This window comes from Colletotrichum gloeosporioides (assembly GCF_011800055.1).
Source record: "Colletotrichum gloeosporioides strain Lc1 chromosome Unknown consensus_71, whole genome shotgun sequence".
Taxonomy (NCBI): Eukaryota; Fungi; Ascomycota; class Sordariomycetes; order Glomerellales; family Glomerellaceae; genus Colletotrichum; species Colletotrichum gloeosporioides.
The window spans coordinates 419,091-433,794 of NW_025544716.1; the positions used below are offsets into that span (position 1 = coordinate 419,091).

The following is a 14,704-nucleotide window of genomic DNA, read 5'->3' on the forward strand; positions in this document are numbered from 1 at the left end:
AAGGAGCTCTTCTTATAGTAGATATAGTTAAAATAAGCCCCTTTTTATTTAGTTTAGTGGGAAATATACTCCTAAAAAGGAATAGATATAGTAATTTAGTAGTTACTCTACTTAGCTTCAAAAGATATCTTTACCTAATACTTAAAGTATTTATTATATAGAAAGAGATTTTAGGTGCTATATATATAAATTAATAAGGCTTTAATTACTTCTAACCTATCTATCTTTTAGTATAGCTATCCTTAGAGGTTAGTATAACCCTCTATAATATAAACCTCTCTTATAAAAAATAGAAACCTATCTAATACTTCTCTCTTATTAATTAGTTCTATATATATTATTAAGAACTTAGTGAGTAAATATTAGAACCTTAGAGTAACTCCTTTAACTCTTTTATTAATAGTAATCTTATAAATAAAGCTTATTTTATACTAAACCTAACTAATAAGACCTTTAATAGGAGTTTAGGAAAGAGAAAGAGAAACTTATATATAGGTTAGTAGTAGTCTGAATAGTTTTAGAAAGATAACCTATTATGATTAATAGTAGTATAATAAGTCTAAATAGATAAATAGTTCCTTTTTTATCCTTATAATTTATAGAAGCTAGTATAGGAGAGAAGGGGAAGGGCTTATATACTTAGTTTAGAGTAGTAGTATAAAAGTAACCTATATTAATTTTAATATTTATAATTATACTACTTAGAAGTAGTTTAGTTATTATTATAAAGTATTAGCTAAGTTAGGGATTATAAAAGATAATATATTAAGAGGAAGAAAAGAGAGATATAGCTAAGTAGAAGAGATACGCCTTTTTATATCTAACTAGAGGGGTAGTTAATACTAAAAATAGTAGTTATAATAACTTAAAGGCTTATTCACTATATTAACTTATTAATAAGATAAAAAAGGATAATTTAAAGAGCCTTTTACTATAAAACTAAGATTAACTAAACTAAAAAGAATATAATTATTTAGGTTTTAATAGTAAGAGCGAAGTAGGTATATTAATTAAAATGTTACTATCTATAAAAAGGAGGCCTTTAACTTTATATATCTTATAATTAAATTATAAAAAACCTCACCTCTTCTATAGCTATAAGTAATTAACTTTCTACTTAAAATATATAATTATAAGCTTAACTAAGTAGTTTATAACTATATCTTTCTTTCCCTTACTATTAAATTATATTAGTTACTATTCCTTTCTTAACTTACTACTCTTAGTACCTAACTTTACTTTTATCTAATTACTAGCTATATCTAGTAATTACTAAAAATTTACCCTTAAAAAAGACTACTTTATATACTTAATTAGCTCCTTCCTCATTTAAAAATTATATTTTTAGAAGGAGTATTAACTACTAATACTAAATTCACCTTAATAACACTTATAAAAGGGGGTACTTTAACCTACTAACCCTCTACTAAATATCTTTATATATTTATATATATAATAACTACCCTACCTTAATAGGTACTTTTATATTTAACTACTATTTTAACTAAGTCTAACTATTATTTATATAACTTAAAAATTATACCTTTTTTCTTTTTACTTACTCTTATTAACTTTTAATAAAAATTATTAATATTATAATTAACCTCCTCTCACCTACTATAAATCTATTTTCTTAATTCTTCCCTTCCTTTTAAAATATCTAATTACTATAACCTAAATAAGTAGTAATATAAGTTTATTTATTTAATTTTATATACTTATTACTTAATAATCCTTCCTCTAGACTACTATAAAACTTTATATAATATCTCACTAAACTACTTTTATTACCCCTTAATCTCTCTCCTCTAGAGACTATAATCTTAAGTCCTAAAAGGCTTATAAAACTATATAAGATATTAATTAGTTTAATAGAATTAAATAAAAGCTTATAATTTACGTTATATACCTTTATAAAAACTAATTAGTTTCTTAAGGTAAGACTCTATAGGTAATAGATATAGTTACTCTACCCTTATAAAGAGAATAACCCTTTTAGCCTCTTAATTTTTATCTTAATTACTTTAGTATAGTAAATACTAAGCTAAGTAAGACTAAATATATCTAGCTTATATAATCTAATAAAAAACTCCTTAGGATTATCTTTAAGATAATAAAGCCTATTAAGTCCCTTATTACGCCTTATAAGCCCTATAGAGTACCTAAGCTTAGTTAAAATAGGTCCTTTTTAGCGCCTAAATAGATATAAATTAATAATAACCTCACTAATATAACCCTAACTAGATATTAGTAGGGTGGATTCTCTTATAATAATAGTAAAAACTTAACTTAGGGAGTTTAGGAATAAGGTATATAAGTAAAGGTTCTTCTTAACCTCTATAATATATCTAAGTTCCTATATTAAGATGATCCCCTCTTAGAAAGCTATATTGAGGTAGCTTATAACCTAACTATTAGAGATATAATTAAAGAATAATATATAAGGGTTCTTATTATCTAAGTCCCCTTCTATAATAACCTTAAAGTAAAGTATTATAAGGTTCTAGCTAATAAGCTTATTTTATATAATTTTATCGTCTTTTTGCGATATAATAGTAGAGGAAAGTATATAAGTCTGATTGTTAATTAAAGAAATAGCTTATACTTCTACTTAGATAGCATATAGGATATTACTAATAATAGTAACCTAAGTAAGTTAGAAACCTCTTTTAAGACTATAGTTAAGCTAGTTTATAATTAGTATAGAATCTATAAAGTACTAGTAGAGATTTAGAAACTTATTAATTGCACTTCTTTTATTATTCTATAACTCTAAATTAAATTAGAAGAGGACTTATAGAAGTATAGCCTCTATACTATAGACTTTATTAAATATATTATCTAATAAGGTATCTTTAATATTAAGGCTTTATATTTAAAAATTACTACTAAAACCTAAGAAGTTAACCTAAATCTTTATAAGAACCTTTTTAACTACTAAGTTAGGCTTATTACTAAAGAATTTAGCCCTTATACCTCACTTAAAAGCTTAAAGCTAAAACTTAAAACTAGATTTAAAAACTAGTTAAAGACTTTAAAAGGAAAAGGGTAAGAAGAATAATAAGAAGATAGGGGAAATATAAACTTTAAAGAGGCTATATCTAACTAGATATTAGTTACTTAAAAGTTAATTAGGGTTAAAGTAGAAGACTTAGTCCTTCTAAAGGAAACTAATAGGATAGAAGATATAATCTATAATAATAACCTTAATCCTATAACTTTTATTATTACTATAAAAAGAAAAAACTACTTTAGGGAAGTGTTAAATAAAATTAAAGATATATAGGTTAAAATAGAGAATAAATAAAGAGAACTCTACTATATAAAGATTAAGAGAAGAGTTAGGAAGCTTAAGTTATTTAAGGTAAATAGACCTAGTAACTTAACTTTAAAGTAATTTCTTATTACTTAAGATAACCTAATTAAAGATATAACTTAGGCTATATAACTTTAGAATACCTTCTTAATTCTAACTATACTAAAAGGATAGATAGTACTTAGTATATAGTAAGCTAAAGAAATCTAAAAGGAAGATTATAATTAAACTTATATTAAAAAAGAATTAGTAGAGAGACTAGCTACTAGCTAAGATAGTAGAGGGTATAGGTTAAAAACTAAAAAATAAATTAAGTATATAAAGTAAGGTTAATTAAGTCTTCCTCTCTTTAATATATAAAAGACTTAAGGGATATATAGAAGGGGGTAGAGAACTTAGAATTTTTAGTAATTTTAATTTAAAAGTAAGAGGTTAGATAGGTAACTTTATAGGTATTAGGTGTTATTATAGAAGGAAATAACTTATATAAGTAGATAGAGGCTTAGTTAACTTATAATAAAAAAGACTAAGTAGATAAATAAGAAACACACTCGTTTTTATACTTTTTCTATTTTTCTTAATAACTTTAGTAACTATCCCTCTAGAAGAGTTTTTAGGACTTTTTAGCTTAGCCTATAAAAAAAATTTAATAATTCTTACTTTTTAAAAATTAAATAAAAATAGGTGTTTTTAGGCCCTTTTAGTTTTAGTTAGCCCTACTTTTATCCTCTTTTTCAATCCCTACTATACCTCCTTAATTATTTAAAATAAAGAGAGGGTAGAATACTATAGAGATAATATTACTAAACTTCTTCTTAGTAACCTATTTTCTCTTATAAGATTATATAACCTAAAGTATAATAAGAGTAGAAAATATAGATAAAGTATAAGTTAGTTAGGCTTATATTTATATATTCACTTTTATATCTCTTATAGTTATCTAGAAAATCGATATATAAGTATTTAGGCATTTTTAGGGGGTTTTCGCCTAGAGTGGAGTGCCTAGCACGATCGATGAGTTTTCTCCCTTGCCCCGTTGCACTAAATAAGAACTAGCTAAAGAGGGGAGTAATAATACCTCAGAATTACTTTAAGTTATTAAGGGCATTATAACTTTATTTACTTATTACCTAATTAAGAAGTAGTGATAACATCGTTTACTATAATATTTAACTTGCTATACTTATAAGTTAGCTAATAATTAAAGCCTAGGAAAAAGATCACTAAGTTAACAAGTATAGGGGGCAAAATTGACTTGATTGCACTTGCGGCAGCGCTGCTCAGATCTATAAGAATCATGTGTTCACCCACAGTATTTTATCCCTCTCTGCACTTTTATCACCTCTAGATTGCTTCCAAGCACCATTAAACTTCGCTACTTTTGACTCATCTGCCATTCCGTCAACATGCGCTTTGCCCAGATTTTCATGCTTGCCGCCACCATGTCTGGTACGACGAATTCTTTACTTGAGACTCCTCATTTTGATGAAGGCCCCCCCGGGCACTAAGTCTGAATCACAGGTGCATTTGCTGGCAAGAACTGCAAATGCCAGGACCCAAGCGGTAAAGGCCCTCAGTGGAATGGCCTGACCAAGCAATGTTGCAACGGAGATGTCAATGCCGGTTGTTTCTTTGCACCCAACTTTCCCGGCCCCAACAACCAGGTTCATTACTTCGGCTCTTTGGAAAATAGCCATGTGACCATTCTTGGTTTCTGTGCTGACCTCCGTGACAGTGTACTGGTGTTGGCAACTGTCTCAACTCCGGTGCTTTCAACGATTGCTGCAAGAGTAAGGGGGCTCCTGGAGCCTACTGCTGGTGATCGTCTTGCCAGAGTCGTTTGTCCAGATAGATCTGCATACCCCAACAAAGCCAAGAGGGCGGCAGCATCAGAGTGCAAGGACTAACGCGGTTGGGTGAACGGGAAGCCAAGCATTGAAACTGATTGAAGTCGGATCTATTCTCCATTTCAAGATCTTTCATCCCTCTTGTCTTCCTTGTGACTGAGATTAAGATTTACTCAACATTTGGCTTTTTGTTTCCAGCCTCAATTCCTACGGTGCCAACACCACCTAATCGGACGTCTGCCTTGAACGCGAATATGGTCGGTCGTCCACTGAGAGTACCCTGTGAACAGCTTGCGATCACAGATGTCAAATCAGGAAGCAGTTGAAAATACATGAACCCCATTGGTGTCTTTTTCATTCGCTCTTAGTCTTACTCAAACCCTTATGGGATCTGCTAAACCCCTTCCACATATTACTCAGAGTCATCATCGTCCTCGACTTGTACATGGATCCCGATCTTCTCCAGGACCGAGCTGCATATGCTTCCTGCAGCTCCAGCAGATAAGAAAGTATTCAAGACGACCGCAGCCGACTCCAACAACCGACGATCCTGTAGTACTTCACCGGAACTATTCATCGCTGCGAGAACCCAGCCGACGACAAACGGCAGTTGATTCTCACAATCGATGTACGCCGGTGTGAAGAGCTCCCTCAATAAGGGGTCACATTGCTCCTTAAGACTCCGAAGCACCATCCAACACCACCGATGCATCAGTAGGTACGGAAAAGCAACCTCCATAATCTCACTCTGCAGCGCGAAGAGAAGAGATCTGATCAGCTTTTCCGGTGGCAAACGTCCTCCGTCCTCTGCCAACTTCTTGTTCTTGCCCTTTCGGATTTCAGTCAGCCTCTTCGGGTCTATGACTCGAGCCATGCTGACGATTTGATCGCCATCGTGTTCTTCCTCCCATTCGCTACGCGACAGCACGTTGTCGACGAGCTCAGTGGTCCACACCATGCCAGATCCGCGTCGGGTAAATCGATTTTGGAACATGATGGATACGGGAGCTCCTCTCTTGATGGCGCGAGGTCCGGCGCGAGACTCGAGGTCTATCTTAGCCCGTCTCTTGCTGCGGTTCGCAAGAGTTGCAGCAGATACGCCCATTTGAAGGCAGAACTTCTTGTAATAGTCCTCTGGCGCGGACGGGGCTCCGCCGACGTAGAAACCATCCTGGCCCACGAGGATCCGCATAAAATCCATATCTTCCCATGGTCCTTCGAGAAGACCTTCTTTTTCCACGGCATTGTAGAGGTGTTCCATGTATGTGATGGATCCCCAAGCATTGGCTACGGCAATCCCAATGTCGTAAAGATCAAGCCGGAAGTGGTGCAGAATCAGACCAGACATGACGGGCGACTGCCTGAGAAGGTAGCACTTCTTGGTGTCAGGTAAGAGAGGTATGCCATGACTCCGCGCATAATCGTTTTTGACCTGATGGATTGGATCAGTACCGAGCCATCCAATGACGGACTCTGTGTCTTTCAGAGCCCGGTCGTGCTTGGCTGTCCAGCCATCGATCTTGAGACTTTGATGGAATTCAAGATGGCTTTTCAGATTGTTGCGCATGATGCTGGTTTCGTCGCTCATTTGGAAAAATCCTCTCTCCACGTCGTCCCTTAGAATGTGATGGATGTCAAGGTATGTTTGGGCGGCGAAGACAAGGTAAAATGGAATCTTCTTCGTCTCATCCATTTCTCGCATACCTTGGAGGAACTCGTCTTCTACTGGCCAATTTGGCACAGTTCGAATGATTGTCATGAGTTCCCCGAAAACCTCCATCATGATGACCTGATCCTCTTGAAACTTCTCCTCGGGAGACTTCGTCTTCAGGTTGCTGGTGGGATCGTACGTTCCAAAGACGCCTTGCTTGAAAAGCGGCAGCACATTGGGTCTTAACACCGCCTGGAAGCCTTCCAGGAAGCGGTAGATGTTGATGTACGTGTTGTTCGCGACGTCGTACGTCTTGACGTTGAAAGCCGTTCTGTTGTCCCTTCCTCCATCTGAAATGTTCATGCTCTCCTTGCTGAAGCCGCTGGCGAGGGCGGCTGCGTGGTAGTAAGCCATAGCGACCTCCCATACACCGCCATGAGATCGGAACAGAGGTATGACCTCCTCTGCGATGTTGTGCGCAAGCTCGACGGCGGTGTTTGTTGCAATGGCGGCAGTTGCAACATCAAAGGCTCCGTCGCGGTAATTCTGCCAGATAAACAAGATCTGAAGGCGGATCTTGCGGAGGTCTTCCAGCATGATAGAGTAGGCGAATATGGCGTCTTTGAAATCGGAGTATGCGGCTCCCTCGGCTTCATAGACCACCTTGTCCGTGGCCTTCTCGGGCTCAGGTCTCTTGATGTCTGGTGCCTTCAGGAAGTCATCTGAAGGCTCGTACACCTTCAGTGCTTCAAATGCGTTCGCGAGCGCATCGGCAGAAGACGAGGAGCTTGACTCCGACCATGCCGCAGTAGCGGTTGGCATGCGAGGCCTCAGAGATTCCCGAACTTGTTCTAGAATCCCGACGAAGAAAGAGTGAGACTTTTCGACTTCGAATGCTGTCTGTTTGCCCTGCTCGGCTAGGCGATTGCTGAAGGAGGAGCGGACGTTGATGACCCGGTTGATGGTGGTGACGAAAGATTCCGGGACGTCCACCACTGGCTTCTTGGAGCCGGCGATGAATTGGGCGAGCGGGACAAAGTCCTTGAGCGCCACAATGTACTTAGACGAAATATTCTTGTGTTTGTGTTTGGCCTTTTTTTTCGCTTGCCCAGCCGGCTTCAGTAGATCGGCTGGGTAGCCGCAGGCCTTGGCTGTGGAGGCGAGCCATGAAGCCACGGAATCAGTGTCCTGCTTGTACTGCTGGTAGACACTGACTAGGGGAGCTGGAAGCATCTTGCCATGTGGAGGGGCTGATAGTGGAGTGGCAGATGGAATGTGAGTTGTGACATGAACGTAGGAAAATAATGTGCGATGCAAGGGAAGGTGGGAGTCCCCAGGTGTGCCACATCGCCAGTTGTGTGTGGCTTATCCCTGAGGTGTGGCTCAACACTGTGGCGCATCCCCCGTCCCGTGGCTTAACCAACCAATCCTTCACCTTCTCCATAAGAGTTCTACTGTCGCGGTGTATCGATTTATCTTAATGACTCTCTACCGCCTACATTTTCCTCGGGATCTCCCTTGTCGTCCTTCTTGATGTCCTTTTCACACGATCTTCCCAACTGTCCCCATCATCCTTTACTGCGAGACAAACAATAAATCAAATCCAAAAGTCTCCTGCATCCCATCAAGTGCTGCATGACGCCAGTACATTGAGTACCCGTAATCTCTCCAATTTCTGTCTCGCTGAATTTTGTAGTTCGCTGAGGAAAAAAATGTCGATCAGCTGAAATAATATCTGACTCGCTGTACCCCGCAGACTCTTGTACTGGCGTCATGCAGCACTCGATGGGATACTCACAATACAAGCCAACGAGCGTGCTTCCAGTGAGGCTTATCTAGTCAAATCTCCCTTTTCAGGCTCAACATGGCAGAACTCCTTGAAGCCCCTCTTACAGAGGTATTCCTCCACCGGATGGCCTTGCGTCTTAATGAGATGGTTGAAATGATCGGCAACACACCGCATGGCAAAGAGACCATCATACTCTTTGGCATCGGCATCGCAACTTTTGAACAATAATTGGACAGCAAGTTGCATTTCAATGTCTTCCTCTGTCAGACCCGGTGATAGAAAGCCTTGGAGGGCCTCCATTACGATGCCCTTGATGACTTCCATCGTTGATCGAGCCGAGCGATGGAACTCAAGATACGGAAATTCAAACTCCACTGACTCTTCTTGAAGAGCCATTCTGAGCTGTATGGCCGTATTCCACGGACGGAGGCGATTCTCCGCCTCGGTTTCGTTCTCTTCATTTGGCTTTGGTCGGGATTTGGCCTCCTCTTTGCCCTGGACTTTACTCGCGATCTTCTTGAAATGGTTGGCACCATGGTCGCCAAATACGGTCTCTCCATGTCTTGTGGTGCTTTCGGCAATGTTCCTTACAAGCAACTCGGTCCATTCCGTCGTTGACCTGTCGTACGAGTATTTGGAAACGAGACTGGTAAAAGTTGAAGCAACGTGTTCGTGCTGGATGAGACGCTTCTCGGCTTGTGGTGCGATTTTGGTCCCCGCAGCATCGGTATTGGCCTTGCCCGCCTTCTTCTTGTGCAAATTGGCAAAGTTCACAGCTGAAAATCCCAACTGCAGACTGTACTTCCTGTAAAAATCTTTTCCGTCTGTGGGAGGTGGTCCAGTGAAAAGCTTGCTCTCGAGACCAGCTCTTGAGAGCGCAATCTCCAAGTCCCTCCAAGGTTTCCGCAGGAGGCCAAGCTGCTTCACCGCGTTGTACACATGTGCAGTGCTGACGAAAGTGGCCCAGAAATTGGCAAGATCGATGCCAGCCTCCTTCATGTAGTTGCGGCAGTATGCAACAACAAGACCGGACATGTAGGGAGAGTCCCTGAAGAAGGACGCTTCTGAAACCTGCTGCGGTGGTGTGCCAGAAATTCGGAGCTTGGCTTGATGGCATGGGTCCTTTAGAAGCTTGTCCATCATCTCGATCATATCCCTCGCAATTCTGTCGCGTGCGACAGGCCACATGCTCGACTGCGTCGTCCCACGCAGAGAACGCTCGAAATCGGTCTTGCTACTCATTTCATGTTCGAGATTGGCCTTCATGCTTTCGAGTTCTTCGACCATCTTCTGAGAGGGGTTCATGGTCAGAATACCTAGGTTTTGCTGTATGTCCACGTGGATCTGCGCTGCAAAAACAAGATGGAAGGGGACAGAGCCCGTGGCTTTCATCTCCCGGATGCCACGCAGTATCTCATCCTCGACGGGCCACTCTGACTTTGTCACATGATTGCTGAGAATCAGGTAGTTTGAAACCAAGCGGATGACTGCATTTTGGTCCTGCTCAAACCGCTGGCTCCCAGATAGTCCACGCTTTTTCATGACCCAATCGAGCGACTTCGCGCCCGAAAATACGGGGACGTCCAGGTCCTTTCCCTTCTTCATTGACTGAAGACAGGCGTCAAGGGTTGCGTACACACAAAGTAGGGAGCGGTCATACGTCGTGTACATGTCTTCGGACATGAGCGTCGTGCCTTGGCTGTAACTGAGGGTTTCTGCATCGAGGCCGTTCTTAGCACAGACGAGGGCAACGAACTGCTGAGCTACCTCCCAAACACCTCCTTGAGCTTCAAAGATGGGGAGAACATCCTTGACAGCGTGATTCGCGAGATCAACGGCAGCTGATGTGGTGAGCGCAGCCGCAGACAGGGTGAGTTCTCCGCGGGCATTTCTGCCCCAGGTGTCGATAATTACTACACGAACCCTTGCGAGATCGCTTGCCATCAAGGCGAATATGATGATCGCGTCCAGGGTGTTGAGCTCGTCTGAGGTTTCCGCTTCGTACTTTGGTGCGTGAGACGCCGGGGCCGCCGGGGCCGCCTTGGACACGGGTTTGTCGATATTTGGAGCGTTCAGGAAGTCGGTTGAAGGATTCTCGAAGTTCAGAGCAGCAAACAGGTTTGTAGTCTCGTCGTCTGATGACGCAACAAGCTGCCGGGTCTTCGCCAAATCCTTGGGAACTAGTATATCTTGGACCTTTTCGAGAATCCCCACGAAATACGCATGCGCTTCGACAGCGTGGGCATCCAGGCCACTTAATTCCTTCACCTTTGAGGCGAAATCCGATCGGGCGGTGATGACCCTGTTGATCGTGTTCACGATGGACGGAGGGGTGCTGATCGCTGGCTTGGTCGAGGCGATGGACTCAGCCAGGGGCACGAAGTTTCGAATGGCCACTTTGTATCTCGATGGCCGTTCTTTATAATCCTCCTTGTCGGTCTGCATCTCTGCCTTCGATATGTCTACGGTCTCATTACCAGCAGAGGCCAAGTCACCATTGTATCCGTGAGACCGAGCAGTCAGAGCGAGCCATGAAGCCAGCAAGTCAGTGTCGCGCTTGTACTCGCGATAAGTGCTGCCCAGTGATGGAGGAAGCATGTTGCAGGCTTTCTGAAAAATACTGTTCAACGTTCTGCAAGGGCTCGTTCAAATGAGGAGGTGGAAGACGTGTTCTCGATGGCTCAATATCTGTTCGAGTGGTCGTCTCATTGAAAGACTCTGACGTGACTCGGGCAACGACCAGGAGATCGAGCTTTTACATCAAATTCGACTACGCTAACTATGCCTCTGTCGTTTCGATGAAGTCATACAATTCATTTCAAGGGAGGCTTTGGCATTGATTGCGGAATTGGATTCCCCGTTGCTACCCCAGCGCCTTTGAGCTCAGTATTGTCTTCTCGGTATTGACTCTCCCTTGGGCTCGTAAGCTTGTTACGGTTGGCCGCAAACACCTGCATTCGGAGTAGAATGGTTTAACGATGGCATGAGAATGAAGATGCCAGCCAGATGGCTCTGGTCAGCCAAAGGTTGCACGTACCATCTGTTGCCAGGGCCAGAGCCAGAATCACAAAAGAATAGCATGTGTGTCATTGTTGTGAATCTTTCCTTGTACTATGAAATCTACCTTGTCTAGGAAACCCAAACCTCGTGTGACCTTGGAGCTGAATACCTGAAAGATCCCGTTTCCATTCGACGCAAAGTTATGGCTGATACATCAAATCTGACTCTGAGAAGACTGAGCCGCCCTTCTATACACAATCCGAAACCACGTACCAAATTTGACCCCAGTCGGAGCCCATGAAAGCAAGTGGAGAGTAGAAAACACTCTCCGAGAAAGGTCGAAAGCGATCTTTGACGTCACAGCACGGTTGGCGTGTGACAAATTGAAGCAAAAGCGAGTTCGATGGCCTCAACTCGTTAATTTGACCACCATGAGAGCCAATTCTGATGAGCTCGAGTATTTTAACTCTGAGACATTCAAGACTCTTCATAGCCAGATACAGTTGCCTTGTTTGTCGATTTTCGATGGACACACTAGACGTCTGAGGCCATCGGGATGGGGTTCCAACCCGGGTTTGACGGCCCTCCGCGTCCATTTCCACGGCGCCTGCCCCAGCCACGGCCCCTAGTGCCAACTTGTTCTGCGAGGCCTGCAGCATTGCCGTTCCTGCCTGTGATTGCAGACGCTTGAGGCTCGTTCGAGGGCGCAGGCTCGCGTCTGCTCATATGCTGCAGTCCGGCGCCACCTCGCCCGCGCTTTCCATTGACGCGCTTGTTTTGCTCGGCTCTTCCGAGATGGCCAGATCCGCTAGTGCCATGACCCGACGGCAGGGCAGACTTTTCACTGACCTGGGGACCGGAAGGTGGCTGCAGGTAAGCTTGACTGACCTGCTGTGAATTGTTGTCCTGCTCAGCCGAATCTCCTTGATACTGCTGCTTCTTTTTCTTGTTTCGCCGCTTGTTCTTCTTCTTTCCAGATATGCCATCTGCTTCCAAATTTGCGTGGCTGGCTTGCCCGTGGGACCAAGCAGACTGGTTGCCGATGGGATTTTCTGAGGCGTTGTGGATGTTGCTCGCATCACTGGCTGGAAGTGGCTCATCAATAACTGTGGATGTGTCGGACAGCTGGGGTTCAGTTGGAACTCCGATCTCGAACGCGTTGCCACAGTAGCCGTTGTCAGGCGATGAAAAGCTCGCTTCTGCGGCGCGAAGGCTGCCACGGAAGCCCTTCCCCCCACGCGGCTTGCGATTCCGGCGGCTGTTAGGTCTTTGATTGTTGCCAAGATGAGAGTCTCTGCCGATGCTTTGAGCTTCCTGACGCAGAGTCTTGGGAGCGACAGGTTCCGAAGTAGAGACACCGTGGGTAGCAGCGCCGGGGACAAAAGAGCGTGCGCCTGAGCGGATTGCCGAAGGACGTGGGAATCGAGCCTTGGCGGAGTCATCAAGATAGATCTTCCTGATTCTGATCTCCTCGGGATGATGAAACCAAGGCAGCCACTCGCCACACGGCTTAGGACAGCAGAGGTCCACAACACGCTTGAATCTTCGATCTTTTTGCTGGCGAGTCTTAGCCGCGTACATCATTTGGTCTGTCGTAGAGATTCCCCAGGCGTGCTGTCGCTTGCGCATCCTGTCTTGCTCGTCTCTTTCCAAGTGCAGTTCTTGGAAGAACTCAGAAGGCAGGATGGGCCCAAAGTAGTCAATAAGGCCAGTGACGGGGCGGCTGAACCAGTAGAATGTCTCGGTGAGGGAGTCTCTGAAGAGCTTCTCATCGTCATGTCCTGTCGAGAGCAGATCGAACGCCTCAATGAAGTCCAGCATGAATTCAGAATGCCACACCTCTTCCCAGTCGCGGGTTTTGTTCTTGAGCTTGTTCCAACAGTCTTGGGTGACTTCGAGGAGAGAGACGAACATGTGTCTCAAGATAGAAAGAAGAGGGCGGTGAACAAAACGATCGCCCAGAATGACCGTCTTGGCCATTGTGGCAAGCTTCATTTGGGGAATCTCCAGCCGGCTTTCCATCCAAGGATCTTGCATGAGGGCGTTGATTTGGTCGTCGAAGACTCTGGGAGGCACAACCCTGACGCCACGAACCTTCATTTCGAAGAACCAACCGTGCGCAATGTTGAGGTAGAATTCGAGGGCTTCGACATCCACGTCTTCGAAGAAGATCGTTTGGTCACGGGTCTCATTGAAGAAGCCGAAGAGGCAGCATTCGAAATACATCGAACCCGCAACGATGATGTCGCGAAAGACAATGAATACCTTGCTGCCACAGTGTAGGTGAACGTAGTCGTCGACGTGCCTGACTTCTGTCAGTAGCTGAGAAGGGAAGAGCCGAAGAGCTCACTGAACTTACAAATCAACCACAGGATTTCCAATTCTGGCGGTGGCTATTCCATTGGCGACCGCTGCCATATTGACCGCGTTGGGTCTCAAGTCTATGAAGTCGGCCATGATAGGCGCGGACTCCAAAACTGCGAGTTTCGGGGTATCTATTGTCGCTGAGACTGGTCTTTTCGTCTAAGATTCGGATAGATATTCGTAAGATGCGGACAGCTAAGACGTCGTGTGCGAAGAGCCGAAAGTTGGGCAGGGCGGAGGAGAGGGGGATACAGTTGGAACTGCTCGGTCGTTAGTAGTGCCAGCGCGTTGGGTTGAGCAGTTACCCACATGAGATATGATGACTGGTGGTTCGAACGGCTGATTTTGGGCTGGTGATTCGACGACGAAGAAAAAAATGAGCCTTGAGGCGACGAGAGTCGATAGGACGGTTGAAACCCGACGGAAGAGGGGATTCAGGCCTGACAAGGGTCCTGCGCAGTGTAGGTCGAGAGGTAGATGGAAAGAAGAGGCGGCCTGTGGCTTGACCGAAGTGTTGATGGAGGAGGAGAGTTGTGGGAAGGAAGTGGAAGCCTCGACGCGCCTGGCGAAAATATTCCTGGCCTGGAACCCTCTGGCCGGCTCTTTCCCTTATTGCAAGAAACTCAAAGGCTGCCAAAGGGCAGGTGGACAGGTAGCTGCGCTGCCTCAATTGGTGCACCTCATGATATTTGCGTCACTTTCGGTTTAGTGCAGTCCGATTAAGCTGGTGCAGAGCA

The 14,704-nt window shown here is 43.3% G+C and overlaps 3 protein-coding genes across 3 annotated transcripts; 1 reads left to right on the forward strand and 2 right to left on the reverse strand.

Moving 5' to 3' along the window:
* Positions 1 to 4,722: 4,722 nt before the first annotated feature.
* Positions 4,723 to 5,138, forward strand: GCG54_00010298 (uncharacterized protein; the record flags this gene model as incomplete). Its single annotated transcript, XM_045410224.1, has 3 exons — positions 4,723 to 4,765; positions 4,838 to 5,013; positions 5,052 to 5,138. The coding sequence occupies 3 exons, from the start codon at positions 4,723 to 4,725 to the stop codon at positions 5,136 to 5,138; spliced, it is 306 nt and encodes a 101-aa protein (XP_045260179.1).
* A 437-nt stretch (positions 5,139 to 5,575) lies between these two features.
* GCG54_00010299 (uncharacterized protein) lies at positions 5,576 to 11,201 on the reverse strand (the record flags this gene model as incomplete). The annotated part of the gene is made up of 2 exons (XM_045410225.1): positions 5,576 to 8,047; positions 8,679 to 11,201. 2 exons carry the CDS (start codon positions 11,199 to 11,201, stop codon positions 5,576 to 5,578), a joined length of 4,995 nt encoding a protein of 1,664 aa, XP_045260180.1.
* Positions 11,202 to 12,137: 936 nt separating this feature from the next.
* GCG54_00010300 (uncharacterized protein) lies at positions 12,138 to 14,060 on the reverse strand (the record flags this gene model as incomplete). Its single annotated transcript, XM_045410226.1, has 2 exons — positions 12,138 to 13,908; positions 13,963 to 14,060. The coding sequence occupies 2 exons, from the start codon at positions 14,058 to 14,060 to the stop codon at positions 12,138 to 12,140; spliced, it is 1,869 nt and encodes a 622-aa protein (XP_045260181.1).
* Between the last annotated feature and the right edge of the window lie 644 nt (positions 14,061 to 14,704).